This window comes from Caretta caretta, chromosome 9, assembly GCF_965140235.1.
Source record: "Caretta caretta isolate rCarCar2 chromosome 9, rCarCar1.hap1, whole genome shotgun sequence".
In the NCBI taxonomy this organism is placed as follows: domain Eukaryota; kingdom Metazoa; phylum Chordata; order Testudines; family Cheloniidae; genus Caretta; species Caretta caretta.
Genome location: NC_134214.1, coordinates 81,313,211 through 81,340,795, shown reverse-complemented (window position 1 = coordinate 81,340,795; position 27,585 = coordinate 81,313,211). Strand labels below are relative to the sequence as shown.

At 43.9% G+C, this 27,585-nt stretch overlaps 1 protein-coding gene across 10 annotated transcripts in view; it reads right to left on the bottom strand.

The window, feature by feature from the left end:
- Positions 1-27,585, bottom strand: part of ARHGEF9 (Cdc42 guanine nucleotide exchange factor 9) — a 259,935-nt gene that overhangs the window by 80,875 nt on the left and 151,475 nt on the right. For all 10 annotated transcript variants that reach the window (XM_048863961.2, XM_048863962.2, XM_048863963.2 and 7 more), the window contains one exon: positions 12,144-12,323. In XM_048863961.2, coding sequence (XP_048719918.2) covers positions 12,144-12,323 — 180 coding nt within the window. The remainder of the gene's footprint in view (positions 1-12,143; positions 12,324-27,585) is intronic.

Below are 27,585 nucleotides of genomic sequence, written 5' to 3'. Positions count from 1 at the left end.
CTGGGTACTCATCAGCAACCCTATAATAATAAACCAGCATGGAGTGCTTTCATAAACAACCCCCCACTAGGAAAACAATGAGCAAAGCACTTGCCCTAAAGTAATAAGTCAATGAGCACCACACCATTATTTTAAAGGTACACGTTGCCCCAGTAAATTTCAGCTACAGACCAATTTCAAACACTTCCTATTAAAAATTTACGAAAAGAATCCAAAGGAAAACTACAGAGAAAATTCAAGATGCATAAAATCTAACATTAGGGAAATTTCACAATGAAAGGCCACCTACACATACAGAAATATAGCTATGTATGCCTTATGTTAAGCCTAGTTCAAAATGCAACCCCTATTACAGAGTCATGATCAGTACTTGCATAATTATATAACTTGCAGAGGCCCTGTCCTTTACAAATTTAAAAAAGCAAGAAATTCACAAAAACTGATGCTAATACAAATTTCAGCTAAAGATCGTAAATTTGAGTCAAGCAAAGCTGATCGTTTCGTTGTGCTGGTTAATATTACATGTGAGTCATATAAAACCTATTTAAATGTGACTTATTCACTTGAAACTACTCCCAAATTATGCATAAAATAACCAAATGGCATAGTTCCAACATTTGCTGACCTGTAATTATTATGTATTTCACCTAAAGCATATGCTCTATAGAAAGGGCATTTTACCTGAATGCATGCTAAGGACCGATCGCCTCAGAACAGTTAGAGTGCATGATAAAACAAATGTATGATCAGCTATCTGGATTATTAATTACCTTCCATTAGAGATTTGCAATGGCAGAAATAACAGATAATATGTCATCTTGGATTCTAACTCACAATTAAGTAATATGATGGATTAATGATGCAAGCAGGTCCTTTCAAAGAGCTGTTGTCATTTCATTGAACCAGCACTCACCAGTGACCCTACAATAACTACCAGTGTGAGGGGCCCAACCTTGACTAAAAACTGTGTTTAACCAACTAGTGTCTTAGCTCAGTACTCAATGGCAAGACAGAAATCACAAGCCATTGTCTGATACTCCAGTGACCCTACATGAATAAACTGCTGACTAAGAGCTATACCTTACAATCCTCTAACTCAGCGGTTCTCAAAGCCGTTCCGCCGCTTGTTCAGGGAAAGCACCGGTTTGTTTACCTGCCGCGTCCGCAGGCTCAGCCAATCGTGGCTCCCACTGGCCGCGGTTCACCACCCCAGGCCAGTGGGGGCCGCGGGAAGGGCGGCCAGCATGTCCCTTGGCCCGCACCACTTCCCGCAGCCCCCATTGGCCTGGAGCGGCGAACCGTGGCCAGTGGGAGCCGCAATTGGCCGAACCTGCGGATGCGGCAGGTAAACAAACTGGTCCGGCCCACCAAGGGCTTTCCCTGAACAAGCGGCGGACTGGCTTTGAGAACCATCACCTAGCTATGCCAGCGTATATTGAGCTGCAGGTATGAATTCTATTCCTCATGCTAAAAGCTTGTGGTTAGCCAATGTCATGACCTTTCCATCTGCGTGTTTGCAGCCACACACAAGATATTGCTACATCTCTGTACTAAAATTATTGTTATTTTTATGACTTATTTGTACTCCAGTAGTGCCAAAAGTCCCAAGTCAAGGGGCTCCACTGGCAAGGCGTCGGTGAGACAAATAACTAAGACAGTCTCTCCACATACTCTGCACTCTATATAAGAGGGCACCTAGCTCTACCTTACTCAAGGTAGAGGACTCCCGACAGAAACAATCTACTCTCATCATCCTATCCAGTATAAATCACTGGGGCAGCAAGATGCTGCCTGGGAAGAAGCCATCAATGGGTAGGGTAGGGTAGGGTAGAAGTTAAAGTCCTTTCTATCTTGTAGTTTCCCTTTCCCGTGAGTATGAACGGGGAGGTGAGAACACTGTGGCAGGGCAGCTGGTGGGGGTGCAGGTAGGTATCTGCACCCTCGCCCCCTTCCTGCTCGTGCATCATATCTCCAAATGAGAACTGGAGACACTGGGCCGGGGTGTCACAGCGTAGTGCTTTGCTTTGGTGGGAGGGGGAAGAAAGAGAAGCATCTTTTCCCCGCTTCCCCTTTCAGGGGGAAAAACTGGGACACTTGATAGTAAAGGGCAGGGTGCAAGAAAGCAGCATTTATCTCTCTGGAACCCCTTCACTCTTCTCTCCTAGTCCTCACTCTCCTTCCCCCCCCCCAGTCCCCGCAGTCCAAGCTAGCTCATACTTTGCCGTCTGCACCACTCTCAACCCCCAAGTGACTCCAGTCCCCCTTGCTCCAATACTCTAGTCTCACTCCCAGCTCAGAGCCTCACAACCCCCCTCAGCTCTCTTCAACACCCCCCCACCTCCATGCTGTCCTATCCCCCAGGCTGAGAACCCACCCCTTTCCCATGTGACCTTTCCATGCCTCAGAACCACCTCCCTTAGCTCAGAACTTTTACCCACTCATCACACACGGGCTAAGAAACCTTCTCTTCCCTTCCCTTCCCTCCTGCAGTCCATCAGCTTCAGAAAACCCATCCCAGGCTCATCTCCCTGAGCTCACATACACCCCCTATTTCTTTCTGGGGCTTGAAAAGCGGTAGCAGACAGCAGGGAGCATGTGCAGACAACACTATACTTTGCAACTGAGGGGATAAACAAAAAGAGCCCCCCAAAGCAGCTTGCATTTCTCCCTCTGAGACAAAGCCCACTGAAATCAATGCCAACTCCTTCGTTGACTTCAGTGGGCTTTGGATCTGGCCCTGTCTGCTGAGGATCACCCTCGTGGCAGCCTGCTGTACTGCAGCCACCAGGGCTTGCAACATTTCCAGGCCCAGCAGGAGTCCCCAGTGGCAACAGGTGCTAGGACACCCTGAAGTACATGAGACACGCAAATGCATATTTGTGACATTATTAGCGAGGCCAAGCCCCTGCTAAGCTGCACCAGTGCAGCTGCGCCACTGTAGCGCTGTACATGAAGACAAGCCCCCGGTTAACTGCATACAGATGGCTGCAGACACGCAGGAGCCAGTGAGACGGGGCAACACATTTCCCACTTTATGAAGCAGAAACTGGATCTCTCCTCCCAACCAATGTAGGTGCACAGCAGAAGTGATGGGATGGACTGCACTGACTTATGCATCTTGGGTCTGATTCTAAGACCAGTGTCAATCCAATCTCCATTTCTTGTGCTTGCAAAATTACTGGTGAAAATAAGCGAGGGCACAGTTACCTATATGTGAACCTTCAAGTATCCAACTGAGCCTACAAATCAGGTACTGAGATGATTAAGTGGCATTAATTGCATCTGCAATTATTTGTATCTGCACTATGATAAGACAGGGAAGAGCATCTTTGCAAGCAGGCTGGCTAACCTAGTGAGGAGGGCTTTAAACTAGGTTCACCGGGGGAAGGAGACCAAAGCTCTGAGGTAAGTGGGGAAGTGGGATACTGGGAGGAAGCACGAGCAGGAGCGCGCGAGCGGGCACGGGTCCTGCCTCATACTGAGAAAGAGGGACGATCAGCGAGTTATCTCAAGTGCCTATACACAAATGCAAGAAGCCTGGGAAACAAGCAGGGAGAACTGGAAGTCCTGGCACAGTCAAGGAATTATGATGTGATTGGAATAACAGAGACTTGGTGGGATAACTCACATGACTGGAGTACTGTCATGGATGGATATAAACTGTTCAGGAAGGACAGGCAGGGCAGAAAAGGTGGGGGAGTTGCTCTGTATGTAAGGGAGCAGTATGACTGCTCAGAGCTCCGGTATGAAACAGCAGAAAAACCTGAGTGTTTCTGGATTAAGTTTACAAGTGTGAGCAACAAGGGTGATGTCGTGGTGGGAATCTGCTGTAGACCAATGGACCAGGGTGATGAGGTGGACGAGGCTTTCTTCCGGCAACTCACGGAAGTTACTAGATTGCAGGCCCTGGTTCTCATGGGAGACTTCAATCAACCTGATATCTGCTGGGAGAGCAATACAGCAGTGCACAGACAATCCAAGAAGTTTTTGGAAAGGGTAGGTGACAATTTCCTGGTGCAAGTGCTGGAGGAACCAACTACGGCCAGAGCTCTTCTTGACCTGCTGCTCACAAACCGGGAAGAATTAGTAGGGGAAGCAAAAGTGGATGGGAACCTGGGAGGCAGTGACCATGAGATGGTCGAGTTCAGGATCCCGACACCGGGAAGAAAGGAGAGCAGCAGAATACGGACCCTGGACTTCAGAAAAGCAGACTTTGACTCCCTCAGGGAACTGATGGGCAGGATCCCCTGGGAGAATAACATGAGGGGGAAAAGAGTCCAGGAGAGCTGGCTGTATTTTAAAGAATCCTTATTGAGGTTACAGGGACAAACCATCCTTATGTGTAGAAAGAATAGTAAATATGGCAGACGACCAGCTTGGCTTAACAGAGAAATCCTTGCTGATCTTGAACACAAAAAAGACGCTTACAAGAAGTGACAGACTGGACAAATGACCAGGGAAGAGTATAAAAATATTGCTCGGGGATGCAGGAGTGAAATCAGGAAGTCCAAATCACACCTGGAGTTGCAGCTAGCAAGAGATGTTAAGAGTAACAAGAAGGGTTTCTTCAGGTATGTTAGCAACAAGAAGAAAGTCAAGGAAAGTGTGGGCCCCTTACAGAATGAGGGAGGCAACCTAGTGACAGAGGATGTGGAAAAAGCTAATGTACTCAATGCTTTTTTTGCCTCTGTCTTCACGAACAAGGTCAGCTCTCAGACTACTGCACTGGGCAGCACAGCATGGGGAGGAGGTGACCAGCCCTCTGTGGAGAAAGAAGTGGTTCGGGACTATTTAGAAAAGCTGCATGAGCACAAGTCCATGGGGCCAGATGCGCTGCATCCGAGAGTGCTAAAGGAGCTGGCGGATGTGATTGCAGAGCCATTGGCCATTATCTTTGAAAACTCATGGCGATCCAGGGAAGTCCCGGACGACTGGAAAAAGGCTAATGAAGTGCCCATCTTTAAAAAAGGGAAGAAGGAGGATCCTGGGAACTACAGGCCAGTCAGCCTCACCTCAGTCCCTGGAAAAATCATGGAGCAGGTCCTCAAGGAATCAATTCTGAAGCATTTAGAGGAGAGGAAAGTGATCAGGAACAGTCAGCATGGATTCACCAAGGGCAAGTCATGCCTGACTAATCTAATTGCCTTCTATGACGAGATAACCAGCTCTGTGGATGAGGGGAAAGCGGTGGACGTGTAGTTCCTTGACTTTAGCAAAGCTTTTGACACGGTCTCCCACAGTATTCTTGCCAGCAAGTTAAAGAAGTATGGGCTGGATGAATGCACTATAAGGTGGATAGACAGTTGGCTAGATTGTCGGGCTCAACAGGTAGTGAACGATGGCTCCATGTCTAGTTGGCAGCCGGTATCAAGTGCAGTGCCCCAAGGGTCGGTCCTCGGGCCGATTTTGTTCAATATCTTCATAAATGATCTGGAGGATGGTGTGGATTGCACCCTCATCAAGTTTGCAGATGACACTAAACTGGGAGGAGAGGTAGATACCCTGGAGGGTAGGGATAGGATACAGAGGGACCTAGACAAATTAGAGGCTTGGGCCAAAAGAAATCTGATGAGGTTCAACAAGGACAAGTGCAGAGTCCTGCACTGAGGATGGAAGAATCCCATGCACCGCTACAGACTAGGGACCGAATGGCTCGGCAGCAGTTCTGCAGAAAAGGACCTAGGGGTTACAGTGGACAAGAAGCTGGATATGAGTCAACAGTGTGCCCCTGTTGCCAAGAAGGCCAATGGCATTTTGGGATGTATACGTAGGGGCATAGCCAGCAGATCGAGGGACGTGATCGTTCCCCTCTATGTGACATTGGTGAGGCCTCATCTGGAATACTGTGTCCAGTTTTGGGCCCCACACTACAAGAAGGATGTGGAAAAATTGGAAAACGTCCAGCGGAGGGCAACAAAAATTATTAGGGGACTGGAACACATGACTTATGAGGAGAGGCTGAGGGAACTGGGATTGTTTAGTCTGCGGAAGAGAAGAATGAGGGGGGGATCTGATAGCTGCTTTCAACTACCTGAAAGGGGGTTCCAAAGAGGATGGATCTAGACTGCTCTCAGTGGTAGCTGATGACAGAACAAGGAGTCATGGTCTCAAGTCGCAGTGGGGGAGGTTTAGGTTGGATATTAGGAAAAACTTTTTCTCTAGGAGAGTGGTGAAACACTGGAATGCGTTACCTAGGGAGGTGGTGGAATCTCCTTCCTTAAATATTTTTAAGGTCAGGCTTGACAAAGCCCTGGCTGGGATGATTTAGTTGGGAATTGGTCCTGCTTTGAGCAGGGGGTTGGACTAGATGACCTCCTGAGGTCCCTTCCAACCCTGATATTCTATGATTCTATGATGATTCTATGCAGCTGCTAAAAGGGAGACCGGCTTTTAAAAGTCCACCATATTCTGTCTGTATGTGACTATATCCCTACGGCTACTGATATGCTGGATTTGCCATGGGAGAGAGAACTGAAATCTCCCTTACAATGTACTGGCCCAGCAGTACAGACCATTTTATTTAAGTATCAGAGGGGTAGCTGTGTTAGTCTGGATCTGTAAAAGCAGCAGTGCTGTGGCACCTTATAGACTAACAGACATATTGGAGCATAGGCTTTCATGGGTGAATACATGAAATACACGTTGCATCCGACAAAGTGGATATTCACCCACGAAAGCTTATGCTCCAATACGTCTGTTAGTCTATAAGGTGCCACAGGACTCTTTGCCATTTATTTAAGCACTCTTAATGTTACACTTCCAGCAGGTGAGTACTGCTTTAATGCCATTCCCCTTTCTCTGCCCTCTAAAACCTCACCTAGGCATCAGAGTGGCCAGTGCTAAATTAATGCTAATTAAATAATAAAAGCCTGGAGGTTGGTTGGCTATCTTGTCAAGATGCCCACACACAACAGGGCTCAGCCCTAAAAATAATGCAGGATGAGAAAGCCAGCTAGACATGGCCCTTAGAATGATGTGTGTGCAATAGAGAAAAGAATCACAACACCCATTAATGAAAGTTAAACACCCCTACCAAATAGAGCATATGAGCTGTTAAGCACTTAAACAAGACATTGGTTTAATACCTCTCTAAAAACAGTACTTTAAAAGCTTGCAAAGATTTATCTAGCACTACCTCACCACCAGAAAGGAAGTAATGTGAGCCAAAGATAGCGTGCCAGCAAGTACATCAGCAGTCAGGGAAACGTTGAGAATGACACGAAGGAACAAAGGCTATCAATGCACCTTCCCACACACACCAAAACCACAGTGAAATGACCAGATAGAATCTGCACACAACTCTACTTCAATGCTTCAAGGGAAGCCTTACCTTCCACCTCCAGTCCTTAACATGTAGGAAGGGGATGGTAAATCCTTCTTGACCCCAGATTTGCCAATTAGTTTAACCTCGTAAATATGAGCAAGAATCACTGCTGTTCAGGTGCTGGGAAATACATCCCAGTGACTCATCCCGGCAACCCATAGAATTAAGGCCACATTTACAAATAAACAAATTCTCCCTCCCTGCGCCACCAAGACAAGTGCATTCAACTGCAGTGCATGAGCTGTTCGTCTTTAGGCTGAGTTTCATGGTGATAAGCATTAGGGTTTTCTCCTCTTTAGAATTTACTTCCATGGGAAATGTCTAAGGCCGAAACTGGCCATGCTTAGTTTATCTGTTTTCGGAGTGCTTGAGTCCTGTCTGGGCTCGGTGTGGCACGTTACAGAGAGTCACATTTGGATGTGGAGTTTGTGGGTTTGGATTGGACCCACCTCTGTTTGGAGCAACCCAACTGTGTGGTGATCATCAGCTCTGCAGTTCCTGGGCCTTTGCAGAGTAAACATTAGTCTATATTAGAAACCTTTTGAGTTCACAAATGGGATTCTGGACCATCATTTGGGGAGCCATTCAGAGAACATGATGTGAATGCAGCAAAAAGCCAAATAGCACATATATAATTCTAGCAATGTTATAGCAGAAGCAACACCTCTATCTAAAAGAGTGAAGAGCCACCAATGTCAGACAGTGTCACAGCTATAAACCCATGGACTCCTTTAGTAAAATTCTGGCCACTTTTCCAAACTTAACTCCCACCCTGTCAGATCCCAGTCAGCTCATGTGATGTTCACTTGACAGTGTGCAGCTAAATACAGGGCTGACATTTGCACCCTGACAGATCAGTTCTGTACTGTTTCCTGGAATGTTCACTTGACAGTATGCAGTTAACTACCAGGTAGATATTTCAATTGGACCCAAACCAAGCTCTCTATCTAGCCTTCAATCTGAAGAACTGTGGAGCACGCATCTGCTTCTCTAAGATTAAAGAGCTTTCAGTAGCCTCATTTCTCCATGAGTGAGTGGCAGAACAGGATGATTTCTGATAGAAAATCATTCATTCACCATATCACATACCCTCCTCTCCTTTGCTTCCTCTTGTATCCCGACAACTCCCTGTTCCCAACATCTAGTTTCTACCCTTGAAAATCATTGCGCTCTCCCACACTTCACAGGCTCTCCCTGTCCTTCCTTCCTATTTCCCTCCCTCCTTCCAGGTTAACCACAAGTCACAATCAGAGAACCTAAGATAAAGGCAGGCTTTGTACATACAAACAGGTATATATGCTAATCCTACAGATGCAGTTTAGAAGTCCCAGGTATTTGTGTGCATAAACCTTTCACATTAATGTACATAAACATACTGCAGGAGGTGCACTTGCAAGTGTGAATTTTTCCTACAGTCAGACTTTGTGGGTGCCAAATGCCATGCAAAAAGCTGGTCCGACTGGAGGCAGGAAGTATCTAAATTCTCCCCAGAAATAAGATTTTTCCAGCTCAGTTTTGCAGCTAGCAGAGATTCACATGGTTCTGATAAGGATCTAAACTTAAGGGTGCTTATTTATAAAGCAATTCCCAAACATGAAGTTCACACGTCACTAATTGCCTCACCGTATCTATCTGTGAAATTCCTTCATTCTAAAACAACATTTTCATGGGATAGTTCCCAGTCTGTGTTTTGAGTTCTCTGATCCATCTTGTCTGCAGTAATATGATCTGGGATCGTATTTGTCTCACTGCTTTTGATCATCTGCAGGACTCTATATTGCTTTGTTTCCTCCTATCATTATTTAATAAAAACGTGGACATAAAAGGCAGTGCAAATATTTGTCAAGTAAATCAAAGCAGAACAACTCTAGCCAGCCCATGGAGTTTGGTGCAGTCATATACATAGAGTAGGGGCTTGTACACACTACCACTTATGTAGGCAAAACTTATGTGGCTTAGGTGTGAATAAGCCACCCCCCGAGCAACATAAGTTACACCGACCTAAGTGCCGGTGTGGACAGCGCTATGTTGACAGGAGAGCTTCTCCTGCCGACATAGCTACCGCCTCTCACAGAGGTGTTTTTTTATGCCAACGGGGGAGCTCTCTCCTGTCAGCATAGAGCGTCTTCACCAGATGCGCTACAGTGATGCAGCTACAGCGGTGCAGCTATGCCGCTGTAGCGCTTCTAGTGTAGACTAGCTCCGGGACTCAAAAGAAAGAGAGGAACACACACAGTCCTCTTGTAGCAATAAAGCAATTTGTTTAATATAAAGTACACCGTATAGAAAGAGGACGGCAGGGAAAGAACAGCTAAAATCTCCCCTGATTAGTTTCTTGATGAATTCCTGAAGGAGTGTGCAGATTAACCCTCAAATCCTCACAAATTTTTACAGTGCAGTGCTTGGCCTGCAAGCTAATGAGGGGCTAGAGCCACTGCCTCTGAAGACCGCCGAAGCCATAGCAGCCACCTGGTGAGAATCACACCTGATGGTTTTCTTGGTCAGGAAAAGGAGAAAAAGGGAATTTGAAGAACAGAAATCAAGTGGCAAGAAAGATTAGCGGCAACCTCAGACAATGGAGAAGAGGAGAACATGGGAGCTCCAATGGCAGTTATTCTTGCAGTTGATAAACAAGGACAGGGTGGCTCAGTTTGTGGTAGCTTGCAGGTCTGTGGTACCGTGTGGAAGAAGCATCGCTGCTTTATAGATCTAAGTGCTTGAATTTCCCTTTCAGCTGCCCATGCAGAACTTGGGGTACGCCATAGCAGGCCTCCATTTGCAATTTTTTGAAATGTCTAGTATCCATTGTAAAGTATTAATTGGCATAGTTGTGGCAGCAGTATGGATTCTGCCTTCTCTTACGCCTTGTCAGGAGTCCATCATTCAGTCCCAGGGAGTGACTCTGAGCTCAAACCCAGCTGAGTACGTATCTCACAGATGGAGGATTTGATCCTGCTCCCAGTGAAGTTAATGGGTGAACTGATTTCAGGGCAGGCAAGAGCAGGCCAAGAGGCTGTGACATTAAACAACACAGGCAAGGAACTCACACGTAAAGGCCAATGCTTCCCTCGGCACAAGAATGATCCCTGAACTACTGTTAATGCATCTGATAAAGCCTCAGTGTATCACGGTTTTGGTTTCATTTAACTGATCTCCTTTGTCTTTATTGTCTTCTAAAATCAACTTCATACCCTTCGAATGGCTTTGTGCTAGGGGAATTGTTGGGAGGCTACTGACCCAAATGATCAAGTAGCATAGGCCCTACATTAAGTGGTTTTGTTTATTTGTGTTAAAATAAAGTCTGGTCATGGGTGGTAGGGCTGTTTACGAAACCTGTTACAACCAGACCTGATTAACTGCCAACCCACGCACAACAGCACTGGTTTAGTGAATGAGAACAGGCAAGTGAAACTGACCAGGCTATTTTACTCTTTACCGAGTGGAATTATTAAAAAAAACAAAAACAATTTGGATTTTAAAAATTTGGCCCTTGTTACCCCAGGTTATCTCATCAACACAGATGGGGAATATTTTTCACAAATGTGGTCATTATCTGACAAGGCTCAATCTTTCTCCCCTATAAACCAATTTTCAAAACTCCTTTTTACCTCAGTGGGGGCAAGATGGAGCCCACAGCATCCCATTAAACAAAATGAAGGAAGGAGGGTTAATTAGCTGGGTGGTCTAATCATCATACTTTGCATTACCACACAGGTGACCCATGTTGGATTTCCTGTCCCTCGTCTCTTAGTCTCAGGTCTGGCCAGAGCTAAGAAAGGATCAAGAGCAACATGCTGAAGTCCCACAGTGAGAAGGGTGTGTGTGGGAGGTAAGAGGAGAGCAGGGCTGGTTTTCTATATACCATTAAGGAGCACTGGTTCATGGGTTTTATCCAGGCTTCCTTGGCCAGTAGGGTCACTGGCAAATAATGGCGCCTCAAAGGCTAAAGAATGTTGTAAACATGGGAGAAATGTGAGGAGGAGTCTTGATAATGCAGGAACCTCCAGAAAAGGAGCCGGGGGAGGTGGAAAATGGTGACTTAAGCAGAGAAATAAAACAAAACAGCATCACTGCTGGATACTGCCTGGGCTTCATCATATATTGAATATAAAACAGCCTTCCCTCCCACCAGCACTGAGCTTGTCAAATTGACTGAAACGTTAAAAGGAAAGCATCATCTTTAGATGATTTTACAAGAGAAAAGAAATCTTCATTTTTGCACCACATCCTCTAGGCTTCAAAGGAATACAATCTATGATCCTGCCTATCCCTCCTCCGCAAGAGTAAAGAAAGAAAGCATGAGAAGAAGAAAAAGGACATGGTTAACATCTGGCTCTTGATTCTCTGATGAAGAACAGAGAGATCCCTATTAAAATGGCAAGAGCTGACAATAGCTAGGAAAGTGTCCTATTGTGCCTTTGTTCTTTGAAGACAAAAATAATAATAATGCTCTGGTGTCATTCTGACATATGAAAGGCTTTCTTTGTTAGGGTGGGTGCTGGTGGGGCACCCCTAGAGCTGGGTGGATACAGCAAAAATCTGCTTCAGTATAAAACCAAAAATAATGGGAAATGGCCCATGTCCCTTGCAAAGATGACTGCTTGTGTCTGCTATGGGGAGGTTATGGAGAAAGGCTGCACTGTTGGGATAAACACATGGAACATCAGTGATACAAATACTGGAGCTCGATCCCACATTTACTGCACAACCAAATCTCCCATTGAAGCCAGTGGGAGTTTTAAATTCAAAATTGGCCCCGCATTTCATATGTGACAGCAACAACCCAGTGCAGTGAGATAAGGAAGGGAGAGCCACTCACCCTTACGAAGCTGGCGGGAAACCATCCTTCTTCATCGTCGATCTGACCCCACCACCAGTCCTTGTTGGAAGCATCCAGGACCTTGATAACGTCTCCTGCTTTAAACGCCAACTCCCGGTTGGCCATGGTGACGTGATCCCATACTGCCTCAGCACTTACAATAGAACCACCACAGATCAGCTTTAAAAACAAAACAAGAGACAGTCAGCAAACGCTCTGTCCAGAGACCCAAACACATTCACATATACAATGAAAAAACAAAACACTCAGCTAGAATAAACAATCCCCGCATTTACTATCATTGTCATTGCCACCCCCATTTGCTTTAAAAATACATTATTTTTTAGTTAAATAGATAGAATATCCCATTTCTGAGTTGCTAAGGGCCTGACACTGAGAAGTGCTGAAGGGAACAGAGTTTGCTGGGGCTCAGAATTTCTCAGGATCAGGCCCTACATGAGTAACAAGCAAAGACCTCATCCTACCTCTAAGCCACACCTATGCACACACATGCTGTTCAAGGAACTAGGCTTTCATGTATGCTTTAGTTAGCACAGTATATATCTGGGTGTTCCTAGTTATGGCATCTTGGCAAGGAATTTTAGAAACAGGACAGTCTTTTATATTTTGCTTGGCAAAGTGGTATATTCCCATCTTGATGTGGCTGAGATTTTGCAGACAATTCCAATTAATGGATGATCATGTTGGAAATCTTCTATCTACAGAGCAAGTGCAGCATGGGCATTTGGCAGAGCAAACTTTCCCTGCACTACCCTACTGATTTGTCTCAAACCAGAGCTGGAGGGAAGAACAGACTCAATAGCCCATTCAACCCTTGGTCTGTTTGCTGAGAGTGCCAGTTTAGTGCTGATTGTGGTGATGGGTTTCATGATGCAAACACCTGTCCACTAGAAACTAGATGGAGGCCCCCGAATTCATCTCTCCCAGGCTGCCGTGAACATGGAACACTCAATCTCTTTTGAGTTAGGCTATATTCATATCAGTGACCTAGAGGTGAAAGGTTCTGTTTTCCATTAACAGTTTTATGAGCCATCTAATCCTCCACAAGTCCCTGATTAACATGGAATGAGTCATGTCAACCCTCCTCCTTGCATGTCTGGATGAGAACAATCCAACCGTAATTGGGATTACCCACTGCTTTTCACAATGATGCTCACAGTTTTTAACAGGAGAATAAATTGTGCTTATGCTTTGTTCAGTGAACGAACTGTGCACTGAGCGATAAGACTGGATGGGTATACATAGCCTGGTGACCTCGCCAGGAAGGGACAGCTTTACATGTGCCAGTTACACAGCTTCTTCTCGGATCACCTCCTCAAACCTTGCTCTTTAATGCTGTATCTTGAGATGTATTAGATGTGGTTGATATGGGCTCAGTTCCAAATCAGTATTTCATCTCAGGAAGCGAGAGACCCAACTCTGCAGCCATTAGGGACTTTCCATATGGCAAGAACTTAACAGCCACAGACGTCCACTCAATTTACGTTAACAATGCAAGACACACAAAAGAAAACAACGCATCATGGAGGCTACATGAAAGCATAGGCCCTGCAAACTGTTAGAGGATTCTGACTCCTCTTCTAGACATTCAGCCAGTAAAGAAATGTCTGATCAAAAATGTGGCTGCACAGAAGGAACTTGCAGTAAATCTTTCACCACTATTGCACGGGTTCTGAGTGTATAAGATGACCCAGATCCCCATGAGTAGATCTGCAGGACTTGTTTTACCCCATTCCTTGAGCTGACCTTCCTCTAAGAAGTCAAACTTTATAGGTTTGTGAAGAATATTTGTGGGCTTTCAGCTCTTCAGGTAGCAGAATCAGTTGTGCATAGAAAACAAAATCTAGGTCAAGCTTGATACTTAATGCTTTTCATCGTCAAAGCACACTACAAGCACTGATATTCTCCCCATCTGCAGTAGGTAAGGTAAGATTAGTTACACCCATTTTACAAATGAGTAAACTGAGGGAGCAGGGGTCACATGACATCCCCAAGGCCACAGAAGGAGTCAGTTTCAGAGACAGGATCTGAACTCAAGAGTCCCTGGCTCCATGACCTGTGCCCAGGCCCCTTGACTGCACCTCTGCCTTTTTCATAAAGCCAGTAGGTTGCTTATATTTGCAAGTTTTCCCGGTGATATTGTCAGGTTCCAACATTTTCCAAAGGACATCCAAATTTGGTGGACCAGTAGCCCGAAACACATTAAGTACTTGCAAACAAAAGTGACAATTTACTTGTCCTCAAGTCGAGAGACAAGTGAAGCAAAAATATTCTTTCCACAAATTTCTGTTTTACAGCGCTTTCTAGAACTCTCTGTAAATTCACCAAAAAACAACTCTTTACAATCGCACACCGCAGAGACAGAGAATGCACTAGGGCCAAGTTTGATAAGGGGACCTATTTAACAAGAAGCCCTTATTGGACTAGCACTGAACCTAATCTACCCATGTAGAAGGCACCTTGATGTTTATTTAACTTCCATACAGATACCATAGCCTGGGCATTTGATGCAGAGCTCCTTCTGCAAGGTCCAGGTCCAACTGAACTTAATGGGAGTTGAAGGCACTTCATACTGCACAGTATGAACACTGGGCTCTGAATTAGTATTATGGTAGTTAGGCAAGAATTAGTCTGGAAAAATGATGAACGACGCATGGGTCTAGACTCTTTACAGCACCCTTATTACAGGACATGCTTTTGAGAAGCTTCTGAGATGGGTACAGCCAGTCTAATAATTGTCAGATCATTTATTTGATGAATTTCTTTATATTTTCCTTAATTACTCAATGAATGTTTTAAAACATTATTTGCACAACTGAAATGCTGGGCTGATAATTCAACCAACCTATTTGCAAATAATGTATTGGATAAATTACGCAATGTATTGCAAATAAACAATTTGCCCAGCTCTGGAGAGGGGATGGTTTCTACTACAGGACTTCCTTATAACAACCTCTGGCATTTTTCTAACACAACAGAAGATCCCTAAGGCCCTCACAAACACAAATCAGTTAAGTCTCCAATAAGCCCTATGATAAATCAAAAAGGAGAATTAGCTTTCTTTGTATATGGGGAAACCAAGGTACAGAGAAATTTAAGTGACGTGACCAATGTCACACAACAAGTTAGGGCTAGCGCTCGGAATGGAATCTAGATCTCCTAACTACCAACTCCATGTTTTAGCCACATCCCATCTTTATGTACGTTTGTTGTTTCCATTAAATTTTTCATGTCTAATTAAGTGTGGATAGTCTCTTTTCAGGACACACTACATAGGCAGTGTTGTGTATTTTAATTCATAGTTTTATTGTATATTAATACCTTAAGAGAAGTAAAACCTACCAGTTAGTAGTGTGGCTAATTACCATATTGAATACTAGTTTTCAAGATGATCCAAGAACAGGGCTATTGCACAAAGGGCTTAATCCCCTTCACCACCACCACCCCACCCCCCTCTACCCCTCCACATATGCTATTCCTGGGCACTGGATCCACACACACAAATATTCCTTAGACCAAACTTCAGAGTGGTTTTATTTTAGATTTGTTACTGTGCTGACAGAATAGAGTAACCTGAGCCTGACACACACAATTCGAATCCTAAGAACTGCACCATGGTCAGCAATGGTAGGTGACAGAGACCCTGTTGGCCAGGTAAGGAGGGCTGTTTGCCGCACATTTCCCTTCCTTTGTCACTGTGAGCATGTGAAAGAATTTTTCACTTGATGTCGGAGCCCAAATGACTCAGAAAGGCACTTGTTGATAATAAGAGGAGTAAAGAAAGCCTAAATTCCTTCACTTTCACTCTTCAGTGCCACAGGATGGAAAAAAAAGGCCCAGGTTGCTTTACCAGGGCTTCCTTCCTGCCCTCAGTCTGAGACATGAGCAAAGGAATGGGGATTCCATTTGACAGAAATCCAGTGAGGGCGACTGTGCCTTCTAGAACACAAATAAGGTGCGTTCTAAAACAAAAAGGATGGAGACAGGATAGCAGGATTCAAGCTCCAGCCATCACATATGCTGCACCCATTGAAAAAAATGCCACAACCTAGAAGCAAAAGTCTAATTCTCTCTCTGGTTCATTTTGTGAGACATTGGGCTGCACCTGTAAGGTAGCCTGACTAGTCCAAGGCAGGGTTATAGAGATGGGGCTTGACATCTGCAGCAGCAGCAACAGACAATGAACTAGAGACAGGTTAGAACCAAATACTATAAAATCTAGGGAAATTCAGATCAAGAGCCAAACACTCCAGAAAGCTCCTATCTCTATAGTGAGCTGAATCAAAACCTGATTTGGACATGGCTAACCCATGAGGCATTTCAAACCCAGATACTAGCTTTCTGGCTCATCCCCATCTCTACATGGACACCTTAGGTTTTCAATTCAGCCATCACTCATGACAGTAGAGATGGCCTACTAGTCAGTATAAAAGCACCAACCCAGATATTATAATGATGGCTGTAAATAGCTGGATAAATATAGACAAAGAGATAGCACCTTGGCCAAAAATGCAAACTAAATCCATCAAAACTGTTCAGTAGTTAAAAAACTTAAATAAGCTTTCTCTCTTCCTAATCCCACATGCATCTCACATCCTGGCTTCAATATACTTGAAACCACATAAGCAAGGCTGTTCTCGTGTGGCACATCAAACCAAGCCAATGGTAGGAAGTACCAGAAGTCTCATGAGAAAGTTTGATCTCACCAGATTTTCAGCCCAAGAAGGGTTAGATGAGTTTGCAATGGCAGCTGAACTTTGAAACCTATCTTTCCAACAGGAGATGGAGCTTGAATAAAACCTTGGACCCAAACAGGTGCTGGGGAAGTGGAGTCTGGACTCGTATGTTATGGCACAGGCCCAATGCTTTCTCCAGCTTCTTAAAGTTCACTCATCGCTACACAACAATATCAGTGTGCAACAGAGACAAACTATGGAGGTAGGTACTTTTCTAGCTAGAAAAACACAGCAGATGATAATTTGCTTTTGTTTCTGAGGCACAATGAATTCTGCATGCACTGTAGACCAAAATCTTAGGTCCAGTTAAAACCAGTTCTACCTGTCAGCTACTTGTGTTGAACTGAAGAGCCCAAAAGCACAGAAGCCACTTAGTGTAAATGACTTCTTCCCCTGAGTGAGCTCTCTGTGCAATAACAGCAGAAGGCAAAGGCCTTAGAGCAGAATTCATTTCTTACTAGTATCCATTTCTTATTAGAAGCTTTGGGTTTAATTTTTACTGTTTAATTTTCACTGTGCTACAGGGCATAAACCAACCACTAGCTGCCTGGGGTTAGGAAACAAATTCCCCTGTGGCCAGGTTATAGGTGCTCAGATACCACAGAGGTACTCAGATATAATGGTAATGGGCATGGAACAAGAATCTGACTAGAACAGAAAGATTGTCCATTTCAGGGCTCATTCCAGCTTCCTATCAAGCAACTGGTATTGGCTACTGCCAGAAACAGAATTCTGGATTAGATAAACCACTGGTCTGATCCAGTCTGTCAGTTCCTATGTGACATTTTCATAAAGGAAAGGAAAGGAAAGGAAAGGAAAGGAAAGCTCCCCTACTAAAACCCACAACTGACCTGTTTCTGGAAAACATACTAATAGTACTTGGTGTCTCCACATTATCATTATAATAACACTCCGCAGCTTGTATAGTACCTTCCATTGCAGGATCCCAAAGCACTGTCTAAATGCATAGTAATTCAGAATGGCAATACCCCTCTGTGATAAGTGAAAACTGTTATACCCATTTCACTGGTGGGGAACTGAGTCAGCATAAAGAAGTAAACAATTTCCCCAAGGACACACAAAGTCAGTGGCAGAGCTGCGAACAGAAGCCAAGAACCCTGACTCCCAACGAAACTGCCTCGCCTTACGGGTCAACACTTGAGCCTCATGTACTGAGGACTTGCTATCAAGCAAGGCGGTGCTTTACTTTTACATAAACTAAGAAACAGAAAAACCCTCTCAGATCCCATCTGGACCATCTCCCAGTAATCAATTCAGGACTGTTTCCTATGGGACATTTTCTAGCATTTTGTCCAATCTGTCCCAAGCAAGTAATGGGGCTTTCCCCCCTTCGCTGGGGGATCTTATGCCCCAGGCTTATTGATCCCATCGTGTGGTTGCTTTTCCTGATTTTCAGCCTCCTTTGCCTAGCATTACGTTTTATCCCGTTCCCCTAGATTGAGAGAAGTTGTGAGTAAACCTGCGAACAAGTGACCAAACTGGTGAATGGGAGAAGGAGTGAGAGAGTTAGGGAGCGAATGAGTAGGTGAGGAAGTGTAAGTGCAAAGAGCCACCTGGTGGTCCAGCTCCTATTGCTTTAGGGCACCATCTAACTCTCACAGAGGTCAATGGGAGCCCAGTGACTTTAGACTGAGGGTCTTTGATGCAGGGATCACACACAATGAATGCAGAAGTAGATGGGGCCCTCTGCTAGGTGGTTAAACCCCCTGCAGTCTCTGGGTGCCTGCTGATAGAAATGACAGGTTGCATAGGTGAATGAGTGTAATGTTAACCAGTCCAAACAATGGTTTTTCATTGTGGTTGCCCACAACTCCCACTGACTTAACAGGAGCTCAGTGCCATGCAGCATTAGGCCCACTGTGCCTCAGCTATTATTATTTGTATTGCAGTAGAACCTAGAACTCTTCAATCAAGATCACATCCCCACAGTGCTAGGTGCTGTCCCAACACACAGTGTGAGACAGTTCCTCACCCAGGGAACTTTCAGTCTAAATAGCCAAGACAGATCAAGGGTTCAAGGGGAAGCAGAGGAAGAGAGGGGTGGAGGGCCAAGATCATAATACAGCAGATTGGTGGCTGAGCCAGGAGTAGAACCCACGTTTCCTGACTGCCCTTTCAACTGGATCACACTGACTCTCACTGTTCTTGTGCAGTTTCCTCCCTGATCCATTCTGATCTAATCTTCAGGACACAACAGAGTCTTCAAAAATAGGCATTTCATTAGGTTAAGGAAGCTGTCAAAAAACAATAAACCAAAAAAAAAGCAGTCTTAAAAACGATATTCAAGGTGCTAACAGTTAGACTGATCTTCCAACAATATCAGCATGTGCCAGCTAAGAGTTTGTGGAGATGGCATGGCAAGGCTGTTTGTAGGCTTGTTGTGGTACAGAATTGTAAAACCATGACTGAACTCACCCAGCTAGAATTATAATGACTAGCGCTATAATGCCCACTCGGCAAGCAAACCCACTTTCTTGCTTTTTATTAGAGCTCTCTGAAGACCACCACCAAAGGGGAGAGATTGTCATCAAAGCCAAGGGAAAAGCCTCCAAGAAAAATAAAAGGAACTCAAATGTGGTAGGTGGCTCTGGGCTCTGCCTGTTCCCTCTGTCCAGGGCTTGGTATTGCTGCTCTTGGATAAAATAACTGCCTCCACAAAGATAAACACAGAAATACAGGTAAGCAAAGAAGGAATATTAGTCACACCATCCTAAGAGCAAGATGTATTATATGATGGAATCTTCTCCCAGCCCCATCACTTGACCAATTTAAAACTGGACTAAAGAACATACTATAAGGAACAATCCTATATGGTCATAGGAAGGGGAGGTTTATGGAAGAGACAAGCCCCTAGGACTTCCTATGGCGATACAGATTCCATACATCTTGTCCATCCTAATCATAACAGGTTGGATCTATACCTATTGCTATTTGAATCTATATCTAGCTATTGTACATGTACCCAGCATCTGTTGGTCAAAATGGAGGCAGGATCAGGCACCTAGGTTTTTTGAATGTACCCAACTACAGTATTCTCTGGGGCACTAGGTTTCCAAGCTTTTCCAAACAGACTAGAGTTTAAAACTTCTGGCCAAGAGCTGGCAGCACCTCTACAAAGGGACCTTGCTCCAACTCTGCTTTGTAGATGTAGCAACTGGCAGAAGGACATGGGAAATGTGTGAACCTCACACTGAGTTTTCCTTTATTCTGTGATTTACAGTTGGGGCTCATGTCTGTTCCTTCCCAGCAACTGCCCTTCCCTGCTTAGTTCCAACTGAACAACTTCATATAAAGCTATTTCCAAATCCCCAGTGGAGCAGCCACACGTGAAGCACACATTTTAGTTGGTAAGATCAGCCACTGCTGCAAAGCACTGTTGAGCATTTGCTGCCACAATTGGATTGGCACTAATTGGTCTTCTTGTTGGCAGTCTCAAAAGAGAAGCCAAAGATTGACCATTCCAAAGCAGTGTAGGAGAAATCCTTTCAGGTTGGTCTCTCCAGTGCAGGGTGGGGATGCACTGATGGGGAAGCACGCCCAGTTGTTAGGGCTTCAGTCCCCAGAGCTTTCAATCCAGAACCTGTCACCAGCACTAACTTCACTTACAGAAAAGAATTAAACTAAATACTCTGAGAAATTACAAAAAAAAAATTCACCAAAGAGTGCTGCCATCTTAAAGCCATGACACCCTTATTCAAGAGAAAGTATAGCACGAAGAGGCAGTTGTGCACCCTCACCCTTATGGAAAAGCCCTATAAAACAGAGATCAAACAAATAAGGCTCCCTAGAATTTATTCTAAACACCTACAGAATTTCTGAGAGAATGGTCTCCTGTCTCAAGGTAAATTGAACAATTCTATAGAAGGGATATAATTGTCCATTAGGCCTTTTACCTGTGTACCAGTGCAGTTATACAGACATAGTTATAGCCGTATAACCTCCAGGTGTACACTTACTCTGGTATAAGAGTGGCTTTTTTTGTTTTAGGTTAAATCCCCAGCGACATAAGCTAAACTACAAACAAAAAAAAACAAAAAAAAAATGTCCAGAATGAGAGTGCCCACTCAGAGGGGTACACTGGTATAGCCTTATTCACACCTTGGATTATACCAAAAAAATCTTTTTTGTGTAAACAAGGCCAAACATTCTATAGGATGGTGCAAAGGTGCTCTGGAATGGCTATACTTTGCTATTACATTCTACAGAGTTATTACATTCTATAAGGGCAGTATCTGAAAGTCAGAAATTCTTTAAAAAAAAAACAAAAAACCATACAGGCTGCTGGCATTCATGATGGAGAAATCATTACTCAAAGTAAATCCAACACACTCAGAAACAAAAGCGATCCTGTTAGAAATTTCCACCTAAATGAGGATACCATAGTTTGATTCATATGCTTCTATGAGAAAGATATCCCCCACTCCCTTGTTGAATAGCCCTCCGGCATTTTAATTGCATTGTTCCCTCACGTCTAGTAACATTTACAACACAGATTGATGGGATTGTTAATCATGAGACCGTTTGTTGCAATAACAATGCCGTCATCTCAAAGGCTTCCCATGGAGAGCATTTATAACTCTGTGGCGGTATAGTCATACATCTCCATCACCAAAACCATCTATAAAGCACAATCACCAGATTGACTCGACGGGAGGCTCACCTGAGCTCTGCATACCACTGAAACCACAGCCAATGTGTTTCAGTCTGACATTTTTCTGGTCTTAATGATGAGGATATATTAGGAGCATATAAGAAAATGTTGCCCAAACCAATCACTATGTAATTCAGCTCTTGTATAATTTCCCCATCATCCCTTTATTTATTTATTTTTAGACCTCTCAGCAGAAATGATAGAAACTGAATAAAGCTAAATCATTCATGACTCCAATGGGAGGGTATTTCCACTTGATTTGCTTATTCTCCAAAGAGGTGCAATCACATAAAGGTTAAGCATGAGGCAGAAAAAAACCCTTTTTGCATTCAAGCCCTTTGATGAATTTGACTAATGGATAGATTTCAGCTGAAAGGGCCTGATTGGGAAAACGGGGCCTCTGATATCCTCATGTCGCTCAGTTGCTAGTGCATTTGGCTGGAGGCTTTATATAGCAGGGAGTCAGTATAGACTTGAGGGTTAATTTAGAGCGAGTAACTTTCTTCTTTGTTGACCTGGTTTTCTTGAAGATATAGCCTGACACCAGAGAAATTAACTACTTTCACACTTTTTACATTAGTAGACTCAGGGGTCCAGTACTGCTTACTCTCATCTTGATGAGTCCATGTAGCTCTCATTAATACTAAGGGCAGCAACACAGAGATATATACACACTTGGAGAGGAGAAAATGCATTAAAAGTCAAAGCAGTAATAAAGTAAAAAGAGCTGGCATTGAGACTGAGTTACCCCCATACAACATTGCCAATCTGGGTTTTAACTGGCTCTGGAGTATTGACAAATACTCTACTTCAACATGTTGCCATAATTGCTTTTCCGTCCCTTTTATGCACTGGGTACATTAAGATTCCTCTCCTTGGTGACATAGCTACTTGCACATAGAGTAATTACAAGTAGCTACAAAACATAACCTTTTCACATGGGTGAATTACCTTGTGAAATTCTGGAGCTCAAAGCTGGAACTGTTCAACAAATGGCACCATCTTTCTCCAAAAGGGGTCAGCCCAGACACCCAACAGCAATTCTGATTCAGTAAAGCACTAGTCCCAGGTTTCCGAACAGAGACTGGGATTACCCACATGCTTAAAATTAAGTATGCTGAAGTGCTTGGATGAATCAGAGCCTTATTGAGAAACATTCCTGTAAATATATGGCCAAAGGGTGCCTAGATTTATGCCCAGTTTAATCTTATTAACTTCTCTGAGGCTGCATGGGGGGGATAGTCGGTGGAGGGGGTAAGTCAGCATGGAAATTGGTCCAGTATTATTAAAATGATAAAAATTAAATGTTTAAATGTTAATAAAATGTCACTCCAGTCTTTGCAAGCTCCCTTGCCCACTACGGTAATGAAATGCTGTTACAGATAATATCAGAGGCATCAGGTATTCACCACCACAGGATACTGGACTAGATGGATAAATGGTTTGATCAGGAATGGCAAACCTTCATTCATGTAACGTTTCACCCCAAGACCCATCCTTCCCTGAAAATGGAAAGGAATAGGAGTCTCCCCTAGGGATCTGGCTGGCTGAACGGGTCTCATAATTATAAAAAGAAACTGATTTGAGCAACGGAGCAGTTTCTGTAGGAGGGGAAGAGTCCATTGTAATTGCTCCGAGGATGGAGGGATTAGTTCTTGATTTACTGGTTATTTATTTCACCTATTACTGTGAACTGCGATCTTCATATAAAAATTAAAAAGGCAAATGATGTAAACTACTCACAATGGGTTGGATTATTCAACACAGCCACTCACAACAGTAAGGCAACAGCAAGTAGAGAATACATTTCTTCCTGATCCAAACCCCCTAGACCTCTATTACTGGAGCTAAACAAGAATCTTCATGAGTCGTCAGCAGCTGACACACGTATGACACACAGCTAAGCAGTTTTGATTCCATCCTGTACTGGGCGACACTGGGAGACACACACACTAGCCAGTACAGCAGTCACATAAATCAACAGTTGCTGTCATCAAATAAACTGCAGCAATTCAATTATCTGGAATACAATTTTATAAATAAAATAAAAGGAAGTAAACAAATGAAACCAGAAGGAAATAAACTCCCTGTGCTATCAAAGCTGCCCTTGGCAGGGTCTTGAAGATCACGAAGGGGAGTGAATTCCAAAGGCAAAGCCTCAGCTGGAAAAGCCCAGCCACCATTCCTGAATAGTTCAGTCCCAGGAACTGACGGCAAGAGCGCCCCAGATGACATTAATTGCTACCGTGTTTTTCAAACAGAGGTTTATAATGAAGCAAAGAGGCACAGATTATATTAAAGGTATATTAAAGAACAGTATAGGTCTGGACTTAATACTACACAATTCCTGCACGTTGGTTTCACACTGAGGATAAAATAAAAAATGTTTAAAAATATTGATATTTTTAGTGCAGCGATAGGGCTGGGAGTTCATGAGCAGTGACTGTAATTAGCACAAATCGCAGCTCTGGACAGATATAAGTTCAGATGAATGAATTACACTGAGACGCCTTATCCACTGCTCTGATCTCTTGATTTCTTAGGATAAGTCACTCTGCAGTTTACCTCTAGAAGTCAGGTGGTAGCTCATTTGCAGATCCAGCACGAGGATGACAGTGCCATTTCATGATTGCTTTGCAGCCCCTGAGCCTACTTAGGAGGTGGCTGCCTATAGTTTAATTAGATGTAACCCTGGAGGGACTGATAGGCTTAGGTAAGGATATATTCCTCCACAAGCCACCCCTGGTTTTTGATGACTTTGCAGGGTCTATAATAGACCCTAGCCAGCCCAATGGAAAGCAGAGCCTGTCATGCTGTCCCTTTCCAGGCTCAGAAACACCCAGTGAAAATTTCATCACTGCCTCCCCAGCAGCAAAAGAGCAGGACAAATGCCCAGTAGAAAAGCGGCTAGATTCAGGATTAAACCACCAAATTCCAATCCTTCCAACTAATATTCAGGGGTGTTTGGATCCTGGCCCATCACTCAATGTTACGGCACCCAGGCCCCAAAACCTATGGAAGACTTAGCACAACATAAGCTAAGCCTATAACACACTGTAGAGAAAACACATGGGCAACATACCTCAGAGAGTCACCACCCGGAGCACACAATGAATAAAACAACCCATCACTCACATAGCAGACAAAATACAAATCTTTATAATGACTAGATATTGTGTTTACATAGCCCCATTCATTTGTTTCAGCTCCCAGGGGAGCAAAGAGGCAGGACTTAGAGGCAATTATATAAAGGAGATTCTCCGCTGAGGCTGCTGGAACAGACTCTGTGATTCTCTCTGACTCTCTAGCTTCCAAACTGACTACACACAGTCTGTGCTGCCTAGCATCATCACCTAGAGCACCTCCTATGTCCTGGCCTGGATTAAGCAGTCATGGAATAGACTGCTAACTACCCTACATCATCCAGAAGGTTTCAAAAGCACCTTCCATACTATGAGGCAGTCCTACTATGGCCAGCACTCTGACAGTGCAAGGTAATTCATGCCCACTTTAAAGCTCCTTTAAAATGCAAGAGTTATAAACTAACCTGACTGTAATGACCTGAGTAAAGAGGGGCTAGAGTTTTGGTGCTGGAAATCCCCAATACCCGCTGATCATATGCATACTGGGCCTTACAGCTACGAATGAGCTGGATCCTGTTCCAGTTGAAGAACCCACCAAAGCTCCCATTGACTTCAAAGATGCAAGGACTGTCCCTATAAATGGAATGAAATTCACTCTCCAAAGAAAGCTAAAACTCTACAAAGCTCCCACGGAACCTTATCACGTTCCTTGCAGCTGCTCCCTGGGCACCTCGGCTCAACAATGCTCACGACTGTCAAGCCAAGTTTCACCTCAACACAAGGACAGCAAACGAAGCGAAGCCCGGTTTCACTTTTACAGTTCAAGAACTTAATTTAACAGGCCAGATGCTTAGCTGGCATAAATCAGTAGAGCTCCATTGATTTCAGTGGAGACATGCCAAGTGATGCTAGTTCAGATTCTGACCCGACATTCTGCATTCCACCTGATTCTTTCTGCATTTTCACAGTTTTCCCTACTGAATGAATGGGCAACTCGGTGCCTACAATGTTGTCTTGCCAGTAAGGTCATGAATGACAATAGTTAAAGGCATTTAACTCTCTCACGATTGCAATCAATGCACATAAGTCTGTTGCACGGAATGGCTAGATCACTAATGGCATATGCAGCCTTTCACTTCGAAGCTGATCATTCCGATCCAGACTGGGTTACTAATGACTGAAAGTAACAGTCTGATGGCTGTTCAGTGACCTATGGAAAAGGGATTGCTTCGTCTCAGTCTGTTTCCTAGAGGAAACATGCTCATCTCACACAAAAAACCCACCATCACACTTGGCTCTAATTGGCCCCCATGTTTGCTGTCTCAGTAGAGAGGCCAATGATTGAATAGGCCATGGAGGCAGAACCTCACAGCCTAGAGGTGTCCCCTCCCAGGTTAGCAGTTCAGCATGTTTGCAGTGGGAGAGTGCAAGGAAGGCTTACATCGCCAGTGCCCATCCTTTACCAATCTTATGGATAAAAAGCAGACTTTAGCTTCCAGGGTGTCCATCCAGCCCCTTTTGCCAACACTAAATTCACTCAAACACCCAAATATTAACGATTGTTTATACAACAAACAAAACTACTTAATTTGTGGCAGGAAAATCACAGCCGTACATGTACACAGATTAAGTGTCATACATTTCTGCACAGGTTTTCAGTAGGGTGCTGAGCTTGGGTAATAGCCACTCATCCCTAGGAAGAGTGGTGACAAAACCCGTAGTGACTGTGTGATGGTCACCATCTTGGCCAACACCAAGACTGAGCCAGAGACCTCCAGAATTAAATCCCTGAGTGTCTACAGCTAAAAAGCCAAGCTAACTCAGTGGGGCTGTAACAGACTCACATCCTCTGGGGATCGGATATAGATGGAGACATATCACAAACCCTGACCAGTGGGTTACAACTGTTCTGTTGTATTCTGTTGAAGCCAAGCTGACCTATTATAGTGACCAGTTCCACCAGTTCTAAAGATTCTTTCTTGACCTAAATTCTGGGAAAGGACCTTGTATATTAACAGCAGCAAAATAAATTATTGCCAGAGCTTGTGCATGATTTTTTTTTATTGACGCTAATAAAGAAAAGCACCTATAAAGAGAAATATCTAATTGTGTCTGGAATAAGGAGGCCCATAGCATTGCAGCTGGAGAGTCCTACAGCAAACGTAATTTTAGATGGAATTTCACTGAGCTTGACTCTTTATGCACCCTCTGTCCAATCTTCTTACATTCGTAATGTTCAGAAGGTAAAGAAGCTCTGCTCACTAGAGTCAAGCTTTGCATTGTGAATGGCTGATTCTTGGGATTTCGCTCTTTTCTCTGTACATGTATAAATCACATGTACAAATGTGTCCATTATTCGTAACAGTTCAGTGAACCACTTAACCAAATACATTTTGGCTGATGGGCTGTTAGACCAGTGTTCACAGTTCATTTTCCAGGTTGTGCATGCAATTAAATATTTGGGACTGTTTGATTGGTCAACTCAGTCACAAGCAATGACTTCTGTTTTCTGATTGGATAACCTAAGGCAAGGCTTTTCTGGCAACACTAATGTTGTCATGTGTGTACAAATAGCCATATCTACACAAATAAAAGCTTCTGCCTAAATGTTCTTGTGAACAAAACACAACTGCAAAAATGTCTGAAAAACAGAAAAGGAGTAGAACGGTCAGACTGAAGTGCCATTCAGATTTAACTACCAGGTTTGCACATTATTTTCCACTATTCACCCAGGTCTACTCCTCACCAAACATGAACTGCTTTTAATAATACACTCTGTTGGTGGCTATTTCAACCATACGTTACATTTTAAAATAGCAATATTATTTTTGGTAGCAAAACTGATATTGAAACTACAGATACCACATCCTAACCAAAACGCCTCTTCCCCAAATTTGGGGATGTTTAGATTGGGCTCAGTTCCAAACTTT